Here is a 12,488-nt window from a genome sequence, read left to right on the forward strand (position 1 = left end):
TATCCACCAAAACTTTCACCAAATATATTTTGAAATACATTCCAAGCTACTTTTACCATGGTCCGATGAAACTTTAATCTCTTTTTTGACACTTACCTGTGCCAGTAAATAGATCTTTTATATAAAAGTAGGTGTTAAGAGTTATCCATTGGCCTACTTTGAAGAAATAATACTAGTTTTATCGTGATTGAGAAGCTTAATAAAAGTTTCTTAAAAGTGTGACACACAGATTAATTTGATATTTTTCATTAAAGTGTGTTTAAATATACGCAGAAAAATGTAAATAAATTACCAATTTATTAAAAAAACCCAAAAAATTCAAAATTTAATAATGAAAGTAATAATGATAAATATTCATTAATTTTTAATACAGTAAATTAATTTTTTAATTCAATGAAGTTTGGAATTTTGATATAATACTGATATAATTCTTTTACATATGCAATGTGGTTGAAATTATTATTAAATTAAAACAAAAATAGTTTGAGTACCTTTTACTATGTTTTTCACAGAAATCCAGTAACCAAACTGCAGCAATTAGAAACAAAGAAAGGCAAAAAATAAAAAAAAAAGTCTAGGTGAAAGAAGCATGGCATATAGAAATCCGTATAATACCTCGAACCCCAAATAAAACTTCCGAAACATGAGATCAGGCTAATTTCATTAACATTAAAGACTATTTCAAAGCAATCAAAATAAGGCTATTTAGAAAATATTAAACTATAGATTCCTTTAATAAAAAATAGCTTATTGATTTTATTAGTTCCTTAAAATGAGTTTCTTACATGGAAAAGATATGCTAGTTGTAGTTTACCTGTTATTTTATTGAATTCTCCCATCATCAGCAGACTTCAAATATTTTTTTAATAAAAGGGAGTTTATATACATTCAAATTATTTTTTATTTTCTCTTAATAAATAATGACATAATCATGTATCAGTTTTGCCATTATTTATTGTTTGACACAACGAAGAGAAAATAGCCTACAAGTAATTTTTAAAATACGTATTTTATTTCATTTAATTAAACTTAATAACATGAATGAGAAAATATGTTAAAATAGCATACCAAATACTGAATAAAAGAATGTGAATTCACAGATATTAATATAAATGAACACAAGAACTCATAAAACAAAAGGCTCTGAAAATATTTTCTTATGAGTAATAAATGTCACACTCAAGGCTACTTCTGACTAGTAAGTTGCTGTGTTTCTGCAGGTATGCTGCCCTCTTCAAAAGTTAAAGTTCAATACATAACACTTTGGAAGACGATAGGTTAGCACCATCTGTCATGAGTTTTCCATTCTGCATTCAGCGTGGAGAACATAATACTGTCAAAGAGAGTAACTTCAGTTTTTGTTAAGTAAAATTTAAAATTTGGCAGATACTTATTTACATTTATACATATTACTATCCTATATCATTGCTAATAATAAAAAATAATCACATTGATATTTTATAAAATAAAACAAAACAATAATGAATTTACTTACATCATTGTTAAAAATAATTACAGTGATATTTGTTTAAAAACAACAACATACATTCTTAGATCATTGTTGAGAATAAGAATAACTGCAGGGAAATTTGTTAAAAATAAAACAAAACAAAAACAGACATAATTCTATTATTCTTAAAAACTAAAATAACTACAGTGATATTTACTATAAAAAAACAATATAATTTAATACATTTCCTTGCAAAGTAATTTCAGAATTTAGTCAGTGTTCAAATAAAACGCAATAACTACATTGCTATTTTTTAGTTGTTTCTGTATTAAATATGGGTAGCTTTATAATACCTGAACAATATACTAAATATTTGTTACCATAAGTTTTAATTCCATATGAAATTATTTACCATTATTAAAAAAATTAGTAAAATGTTTAATTTTTTCAATTTTATGTTACAAAATATACAACAGAGGCTCCCTTCAACAAATGCTGGTTACAGAGGCCGGTCTGTTACAACAAGGGATGTAAAGATTTCAATTTGATAATAGCATATAAAATCAGTTTTCACGATAGCGATCGCTTGTTTCTTTATTCGGCAGAACGGGAGGAATTATACAACGACTGTCAACAGCAAAAGTATTACTAATCTTATTAGGTAATTTTGAAACGTTTATAAAAATTCAAACAAATTAATTCTTTTTGTAAGCAATTAGGTTTTGCTTAATATATCAAGAACTCTTCTATAACAAAATCCTAATGAAAATATGAAATTTTGATTAATTTTCCAAATTCCAGTTTTAGTATACTTTAGAAATAAAAATAACCTAAGCAGTTACTTAGAGCTAATGAGTACGCTGATTTAAAAATATGCTTTCTGAAAATTTCTTTCTGGAAGAACTGGAACTTACTTTCTGGATTCTTTCTGGAAGTACGTTTTCTATAAATACATTTTCAAAATTTTTTACTATTTCATTACTTTTTTGCTTAATGCATTTTCCTGTCTAGAAAAGAGTGCAAAATTACATATAAGTTCTACGTAAGTAATTTATGTTTTTCATTTTGAAATACTGAAAAATCACAATATCAATACATAAGCAATATATTAAAGACTGGTAACATCAGGCGGAACTAAAGGAAGTAAAAATTAAGTTGTATCAACAAAGAGTAAAGTGTACTAACTGGATACATTAATTAAACTGAAATGCAGACTAAATAGCAGCTGTTGTACCAAAGGAACGCGATATGATCACAAACAAATCACAAAATCGAATTCAGTTTCAAGAAAGTCTAGGAAGTAACTCTGATGTAATTAGAAATTTTGTAAAAATGAATATCCCTCAAACCAAATTTAAAACGCAACTCCCAGTGACGACTAAATTCCATGGCTTCGAAAATATTACAAAAACATTAACGAATAATATTTAAATTAGCGGAAGCCATCATAGCGGTGCACTCACTCACTCACTCACCATTCTTGTCATTCATCTTCATTATGATGTTTCCTCTCCAAAATAACGCTATCTTTCAATAAAACAACATCAGACTATATCGCTTCTAAATAGTGACAAACTTCCTAGAAAATCATTCAGATTAGCCTAGCTCCTCTTTAGCTACTTTAAGTCTTCAAAGGTACCATTCTGTTTCTGAAGTGCGTGATGATATTTAATGAGTGTTGTTGTTGTTGTGATTAATCTCACTTGTTTACCTAATCAGAAAAAGCACACGAATATTATAGTGGCAAGAAGTGCACAACTGCGTCTGCCGTTGGCAACAGCTTTGATTACCATATAAGAGACAGTCCGATTTTGGCGAGTTCCACTCCAGTTTTGAAGGAGAGAACAAAAGAAAATGGGTCCGACGATCTCCCACCCCTTTTTCCCTAACATCGACCACTCGAGAGGACTTTCGGTTCGTCGTATACTTTGAGTGTCCTCATGTCGCACAGACACTATATATTTACAACCATCCATGCCCCAGGATTCGTACCAGGGCCCTTATGTATGACAATCAGCATCAATAACAACGTTCCCGTCTAGGCAGCTTTTAGTGAGCACTTTTATGAAGTGTATGTGTATTAAGTTCTTAAAATTTCAAAGCTGTCTCAGTCAGTGCCTATAGATTATATTTAAAATATATGTAATACATCACAAGATGTTTAATCAAAAAAGGTTGGGAAGTTATGTTTTATTTTTTCAATTATACTGGTTTTACTAAAATTATGTCTGGCTTCAGTTAGTAATTAGTTTTACACATATTTTTATAAATGAGGTCATTTGAATCTGTGATATTAGCAGTAACAAGATAAATTTTTGTAAATAAAAATGTACCAATTCTCGAATTAAATTCATAGCATTTTAATAAAATATGCATTAAGTACAATTAAAACGCTGAACAATTAGAAAATACCCTTCACAGAAGAAATTAACCGATGATAAGCTTTTAAATACACTCATGTCCATAAATTAAGGATAATGCAAAATCAGGCAAAGGAAGAGTTAGAAGCAAAACCAATTTGATTTATTTGTAAAGCTATATGTTTGATATTATTTAAAAAATTAGCGATTTTTTCTCCCTGGAGCAAATTACAAAAAAAAAAAAAAAAAAAAAAAAAAAAAAAAAGCCTATTTACAAAAAACCAATATTATATGGTTGGTATGATTGTTAATACATTGTATGTCTCCCAGACGATGCAATACATTCCGTACAACGCCTAGGCATGCTGAGTATCAAATTATCGATCTGATCTTGGGGGATATTACACCACTCAAAAAGCAATGCTCTTCGAAGTTCCGGTAGACATGTACGAGGAGGTTGACGGGCTGTAACTCGTCGGCCAAGCATGTCTCACACGTGCTCTACTGGATTCAAATCCGGTGAAAATGCTGGCCAGTCCATACGAGTGATATCCTCCGATTGAAGTCATTCGCTTACGATGTTTGCACGGTGAGGACGGGCGTTGTCATCCATAAACACAAACTGTGCGCCCATGGCGCCCCGAAACAAACGTACATGTTGTTCCAGAATGACATCCCGATAGATTTGGCTTGTCATGGTTCCAATTTGAACATGCAGGTCAGTTCTGGAACCCAGAATAATTCCACCTCAAACGAGCATTCCTGAACAACCATAATGATGTCGTTCAATGATGTTTTCTTGGTGGTAACGGGTACCTGGAGCTCTCCATATGAAAGTCCGGCGAGAATCAGACTGCAAGCTAAACCTGGACTCGTCGGAAAACATCACACAAGCCCACTGTTGCGGTGACCACAATGCATGCTCTCTACTCCAGGCTAACCGCAGGCGACAGTGAGTTGCAGTAAGTGGAACGCATCTGACAGGTCTACGAGCATATAGACTAATCTACCCTAAGCGTCTGTACACGGTCTGCTTTGAAATTGTCGTACCAGTGGCTGAAGAGAGCTGACGAGACAGGTCTGAGGCTGTGCTCCGCCTGTTTCTTTTGGCAATAACTGCCAAATACCGGTCCTCATTCGGCGTTGTAACTCTGGTGCGACCTGTGCTGTAACGTCTTCTCACATTACCATCAGCTTGGAATCGTTGCCAAAGCCTGGAGATGACACTCTGGGCAATTCCAAGTTCGTCTGATACTTCCAGTTGGGTACGCACACATTCCAGGCGGCCGATAATTCTTCCACGTAAAAAAGCATCCAAATGCGTCCTTTGTGTCATAACTATTCGGTTATTGCACTGAAATGCTTACAAAGCGCCTGCGAACAATTTTAATTCTTTGCCTGTATTCCTTATATATCACTCTCTAACACTCTCGTCATTGTGACGTACCATCGATGTCATCTGGTTACTTTCTGAAATTTGCATATGATTCTTGAAGATGTGTGTAGTGATTTTACAGGTGATATATTTATTTTAGTGTTCGATTTCCACGTGACTCCGAATTATCCTTAATTTATGGACATGAGTGTAATTGCATTAAAATAGAGCTGAAGTAACATACAAAATACTTTACCTCTAAGGAAATGTTCATACTTTTCAATCAGATTATTCCTCATAATTCGTTATCTCGAATGAATCTGTTGCCTTCTGATTGTGTTCCTGTATATCTTTGCCGTAGTCGACCGAAAGATCCTACAGTTAAAAAAGACAGAACTATCATGAATAAAGAACTGTTTAAAACTATATGTACAAAGGGATCCTTCGTAAATGATGATAAGTGACCATCAATAATAATTGACCTCTTACAATGAATATATATATTATTTGTAAAATACATAATTACATATTTTCCTAAAATTATAATATAAAACAAACAGTAAATAAAGTAAAATTATAATATAAAACAAACAAAGTTATTCATTTTCCTAAAATTATAATATAAAACAAACAGTAAATAAAGTAAAATTATAATATAAAACAAATAAAGTTATTCACAATTTCGAAACAGAATATACTTTATTTGGAAGCTGCTGTCTTTCACTTAGTAAGTACAATGAAACTTAACGAAATTAATTCGTTTCTGAAGACAATTACCCAAATTATACATAAACCGAAATAGTTTTCCCCATAGGAATTAATGTAAAATAATTAATTCGCCCCGACATCTCAAATCATTGCTTACAGAAAAATACTTTGAGAGCAAATTCATAAAGCAATACTGGTGTATTTCATTAAATCTAACACATACACAATATTTAACATAGTACTAAACACATAAAAAAATTGGAAAACTTGAATTAAATTTTTACGGTATCTTTACGAAGGAAAGTTTACACGGCGTACATAGAAAATGGTGAGCAAAATATCTTATTCAAATAGCAAAATATTTTGCCAAAGAAGCAAAATATCTTAATCTGAAAAAATATCAAAATAGATGCTGTGTTTCAGAGTTCTTGTTTTTAGCCCCTTTTCTTTTTCTCTTAACATTTCTCGCCTCTACTTGAGAATTGCTGGACCCTTTTGCCATTAAAAATTTGTTTAATGTGATTTGTTCCTGTCTATGTTTTAAAATATTGCTAAAGCAAGACATAGCATGTCATTGCAAACATTTATAATACGGTTTACTACTGTTTCATCACGGTGGTAATGTTCTGTGAACCGTTGCACTTTACCCTTTTTTGCACAAATTTCGCTAATTAAGTTAATTAGAAGCATCCTCCCTTTCACCTTCTTCTGAAGACATTTCCTCCACTGCACTTTGAGATATAATTTTCTGCTGACTTATTTATTCATATTTTGAGATATTTTTCATCATCGAAGACATTTTTCATTTCGAAAATTTTTTCGTGATCTAAGGTTCCACAGTGAATGCAGTTGCGACCTTCAAATTCATTGCAATTTGGATACTTCTGGTTCAGATAATGATTTCAAAAATATAGCTTCTAAATTTATGCAATGCAATGTAAAATTAAAAGTGGCTTTATTGATCTTTGCTGAGTTTTAAAAAGAACTCCCTAACAATTTTATTTTTTATTCTGTCTCTTTATATATCACAAAGCTTGGAATATCCATAATTACAGGTTTATTTCAAAAATTTATGAGCAAATTTATTGTGGTAAATGTCATATCAGCGTTCACAGCTTCTAAAACTTCACGTTCTCAGCCATAGCCGCTCAGGGAATAACAATTTCATGCGTATCTCGTTTCGCTCAAATTTTAAATGAATTCCAAACATCGCCGAACGCACTTCATTTGTGAATATTAAATTTCCCTTTCTTAATTTCAGTGATCATTTCAAGTGAAAAGGTGCGTTGTTAATAAAACAAGACTTTAAACAGTTTCAAAATTTTAGAATACCAGAAATAAAACACAAAACATCTTCCAGTATTTCTGTCATTTCATGGAAGTCGGAAAAGACGTCATGTACTTTGCTGTGGTTATTCAAATTCCCTTTTCTTTATACAATCTTTGGAATACAGTTCAAGATTAAGAATTTAAAGCTAACTATGCCACATTTGATTATCAAATATCTTATGCATATTTGAAGTAGTAAAATCTCTTTCTCTGGAACGAAGTTCTGCTTTTGCCACTTGTGATAGTTATGCATAATGTGAAAGCTAATGAAGCACTGACGTTGTGCTATGACTTTTAACTGAAAATACTGTTCTAAGAAAAAACTAAAAAATATCCCATCAATGCATTTTATTATCCAACGGAATAAATAAGCATCAATATTGATGCAAAGAAATTTCTGTATTTATAAAATAACTATAAAAATAAGATAACATAAAATCAAAACTTACCTCTATGCGTTCCTTCCCTTTTCATGTTGGGAGGTAAAGGTGAATAACGAGAATCTGCGATTTCATCACTAGCTTCTTGCTGCAAAATTTATAACATGAATTATCCAATATTATTTCTTTTATATACGCATAGTTATTTTTATAATCATAGTCATAGAACATCATTACAATAAACGGAGCAGTATATAAAAAAATCACAGTTTTACAATAATGACATAATATACTATCTGAAACCAACTACATATTGCCGATAAAAAACATGTTTGAACTAAATCAGGGAAACAAATGGCAAAAACGACAACAATGAATAAATATTACTGAAATTTTAAGAAGAATAAATAATGTTCATAATTTGTGCTGCTTATTTGAATTCAAATATCATCGCTTTATTTACTTGATTTCGATTTGTTACAAAAGCACTGCATCAAATCTAAGCATGTATATATGTTAGACATAATTTTATTATAATTTGTCAACAGCTTGAAAAAAAATCATCCACGACAAAAACGGCTCATCTAAAGCGCTTAAATTTAAAATAAGACACACAACGTCAAAATAAAATAATAAAAAATAAATACATAAGTAATAACTTCAGTGTCAGATATCATCTTAACACATTCTTAAGCGATCCTTTCCCCCCTTTTTAACATCAACAATGATATTAAAAATAAAAGAAAGAGAGGGAAAAAGTGCTTATACAAAATTCTAAAAACGGTCTGCTTTTAAAATCTAACTCTGCATGTAAAAAATGAATATATATCAGTTTTTATTGTTTCACAAGAAAAATCACGAAAATAGTAAATTAAATTTAAATAATTCTCTTGCGCCATCGCTGCAAGGAATGAAATTTGAATTTAAGAAATATTATCTATTCGTATAAAGTAAATAAAAAATTTAATTAACAAATTTAAATTGGAAAGAAATAAAAATAAAAATAATTATTAATGCTGCGAACTAATTTACAGTATCATTTAAATTCTAAGAGCATGTGCAAATTAATTGACCATATCTAAAACCATGAAAAAATACATTATTCCAAAAAATTTAATTTATTATTCCAAAAAATTGCATAAGTGAATAATTGTTGAGCAGGTAGGAGACAGACTTATCAAGGGGAAGTTGGCGTCAAACCTAGCTCTTCAATTACGCCATTCGTGTTTCGTCATCCATATAGGCAAGGCTAAAAGTTAAATTCAAAACCAAAAGTAAAACCAAATGTTGTGAATTACTAAAAAGAAATTTAAAAAGTGGAATTTAAAAAAATTAGCGAGTAAAGACTAGAATAATTAAAGACAATTAAGAGTAGAAAACCAAATTTTTTAGAAAACCAAAGTAATTTAGAAACTCTTGCCTACTGGAAACTTTCCCAACACAAATTATTTTAACCTTATTTTTATTTCTTTGCAATTTATATTTTTTAATTAAATTTTATATTTGCTTTATACGAATTGAGAATATTTGTTAAATTAAAATTATCGGTTTTTATTGATATATATATATATATATATATGGAATATAAAATCCTAATTCCAATATTTTAAATTTCTTGTTATCAATAAACTTTGCTGATATTACTACAGTCAAAAGTCGTTAATTCGGACACCCATAATCCGGAATGATCTATAATCCGGACCTCAAAGCTACAAACTTTCTGCGCATGCGTCGCGTTTACGCATGCGCACAGGCGTTTACGAGAGCGCGTAAGACTCTTACGGCTGCGAATATGTTTGTGCGCATGCGCGTTTAATGTGTAACGAAGTAATACGCTAAGCTAAAGTTATCTAATTCAGTTAACGTTGCAGATTGCGTTGTTCCTTAATCTTCGAATTGGATCCGGCTTATTATTTTTTGCAGACTGTTAGAGCAATTTTATAAAAGTAAGCTTGAACTTTCGATTATGTCAAATTGAATTTCCGATATATATTTACTACAAAGCGAAAGTATGTTTTGAAACCCGAAATCTGTTTATCAATTTCACGCTGCTCTGCGGCAGAGGGGGGGGCAGAAATGTCATTATTAAATTATGATAGATTAGAAAGATTATGTCAAATAGAATTTCCGATATATATTTACTAATATGTAATTTGTATCTACAAAGCGAAAGTATGTTTTGAAATCCGAAATCTGTTTATCAATTTCACGCGGGGGATTGGAAGTTGATCTGTCAGCACTATCCTTATCTTCAGGGCAGATGTTTTTATTTTATTTGGTTTATAATTCCGTACTAAGTGTAGTATTTTATCTCCGTCTTTGATATGATTTAAATCAAGTTCCTCGTCATTATAATTCGCTTCCGATAGTGAAGAAAGTGACCCAGAGGTTATTGAAAACGAAAACATTTCGATTGACAAATTAGTCGGTATTCTCAACACAGCAATTATAGGACTTGGACAGCGGAACTTTGTAACTAAACAAGAAATTATTTCTGTTTAATAGAATTAAAGAGAAAGTATTATCACATGAAACGAAGCAACTTACGTTGAAGGAAATGTTTAATAAAGTAAACAAATAAATATTAAGCTTTTTCTTTTTGTAAATTTTGATACCCTTTAGTTCATAATTGTTCTTTATTTCATAAATTACGGTTTTATATTTTTAATTTTGTAATTTCTGCATGGCATCTTACCAGATTTAAACTGATGATCGATAATCCGGAATCGCCGAAGTCCCGACGAGTCCGGATTAACGACTTTTGACTGTATTCATAAATTCTGAAATTTTACGCATTATTAATATTATATCATGTATTTTGGTACTTATGTAGGTGAAGTTCAAATATTCAGCTCGGGATTGCCGTCAAAGCAGACAAAACACAACGGCAATATTATATTAGGTATATATTTTACTGAGCGAGCTTACGCCTTACTGGCGAAAACTGAGCGAAGCTCTTGTTGAAAACATGGCAGGAAAGTTCGACTACTATCTTAGGTGAGAAAAGAATGCTTGTTCTCTCATGTTAAAAGTGACTATTTTTATCAATTCCCAACTTTTGGACAAATGTTTATTCTAGAATTTTATTGTCAGTTGTGTAGAAAGAAGGTTTTAGGAAAATCTACAGCTGAATGAAGTTTCAGACGTTAGCATCTGATTAAGTCAGTTCTTCCGTTTCCACGCCTTGCTCGATGATTCTTTTCGCTCCAACCTCGCTACCAATCCCGATAACACTGCTCGTTTGATTCTTTCTGCTCTTTGCTCCATCCTCGCAAACCGCTCCTGGTTCAGCCATCGTTCCGGATGTTTTTAACATAGTGAGCGGTGAGTCCTAAAAAAAGGACCGATTCATTTCAGTGAATGAACCGTTCTGATCCAATCCTATAAAAGAGAGGTTATGCCTATCTCTAATACGCAACCTGTCGTGAAAAATCTTGAACCTTAGAAGTAGAAAACAGTTATGAAGCTCTCCATGCAATGTCAATAAAATTGAAAACGAGATTGAGATTGGTAAAATCTTACAACATAATCATATTTGCATTTTTAATGCACTAAAACTAATGGAAGAAATTATTTTTCATTTATAGAAAACAAAACACCTGATTTATTTCTATTCTAACCGCGCCTATCATCTTAACTACTCACAGAAAAGAAATATTTATTACATGGAGTGAATGACTCATGGACTAAAATAGAGAAATTAGGCTTATCTACCATGTGCAGTTACTTTCCGTTGATGCTTATAGTTTCACAGAATTCATGTTGTATATTTGACGAACACTGACGGCCAGCCTACATGCTCCATAGTACACATTAATCTAAATTAATTTAATAACTTCTTAAATATATGATCTCTACCAGTGGTATTTAAACTTTACGGCACGACAATTGCGACCCAAATCAGAGCATCTACCTTTAGTTATATACCATCAATGCAGACTTTTTTTTTAGAATTTTATCCACCTTGCGACCCCGAATAGAATGGCGACCCATAGTTAAATACAACTGCTCTATAAATTTTATATATTTTCATTTTATATTATTTATATTAACTAAATAATTAAAAGTACGCAAATAAATTGACAGCAAACTGAATTTTATTTAGTCTAGACAGGTGAAGGTATCCGGATACCTCAAAGTTTCCGGGAATCTCGAATTGGGATGATTCAGATTCTATTTTAGCATATTATCAAATACTATAATACAAACAAACAACATGTAAAAATATGCTTAAAAATATCAAGGCAGACCTTACGAGGAATTCCTTACTTCAAATTTTAAATTAGTTTGGAGAAAAAGAACATACGAATTTATTATATATATTTATAATATTATTTATTATATACAATGTTTTTTATTAAAAACAAAATATAAATATGCCTAGTATTTTCGCGCATGTATACATATTCTGGCAGTCAGGGACAGGAATGATGAAACTTGGCATCAGTAAGTAAGGCATCCAATGACGACAAAGAAGAAGTTAGCTGTTTTGTGTTCACATCTTTATTGAATTCAAATGGCAGATCATTATTCTTTTAAATTAATTTATTCAAAATTACATATTCAATAAAGATTTTAATCAAATAAGATTACTTTAAATTTACTGCATCATACTATTCGAACAAAGGGACACAGATGGGAAGAGCAGCAGCAAAAGTCTTATAGCATCAGAAGTAGAAAGCAGTTTGACTAAAAATGGCGCGAACTCTGCATTTATAGCTGCGGTTATATAACATGCCAGAATGTTCTCGAAAGTATTAGTCTAGGGGGAAGATTCTGAAATTGCGGAAAGTTAATTAGAGGTTGTCTGTTCGCGTAGAGCAAAGTCTAGCTCGCGTATTTTTTATATTTTACATATATACAAGGTGTTTCATAGATCATGCGAC

General features: G+C 31.2%; 1 protein-coding gene across 4 annotated transcripts in view; it reads right to left on the reverse strand.

Annotated features, from left to right (window-relative positions):
- Positions 1-12,488, reverse strand: part of LOC118192039 (leucine-rich melanocyte differentiation-associated protein-like) — a 188,810-nt gene that overhangs the window by 123,461 nt on the left and 52,861 nt on the right. For 2 of the 4 annotated variants that reach the window (XM_035362923.2, XM_035362922.2), the window contains exons 6-8: positions 7,672-7,750; positions 5,442-5,560; positions 991-1,333 (exon numbers count right to left, since the gene is read on the reverse strand). In XM_035362923.2, the coding sequence (XP_035218814.1) occupies positions 5,481-5,560; positions 7,672-7,750 (159 nt within the window). In that variant the 3' untranslated portion in view covers positions 991-1,333; positions 5,442-5,480. Of the gene's footprint in view, positions 1-990; positions 1,334-5,441; positions 5,561-7,671; positions 7,751-12,488 lie in introns of those variants that run through there. The other 2 variants (XM_035362925.2, XM_035362924.2) reach the window with 1 other exon arrangement.

The sequence above is a fragment of the Stegodyphus dumicola genome, chromosome 7, assembly GCF_044657685.1.
Source record: "Stegodyphus dumicola isolate Sdum_Otavi_A_Nest chromosome 7, ASM4465768v1".
NCBI lineage: Eukaryota > Metazoa > Arthropoda > Arachnida > Araneae > Eresidae > Stegodyphus > Stegodyphus dumicola.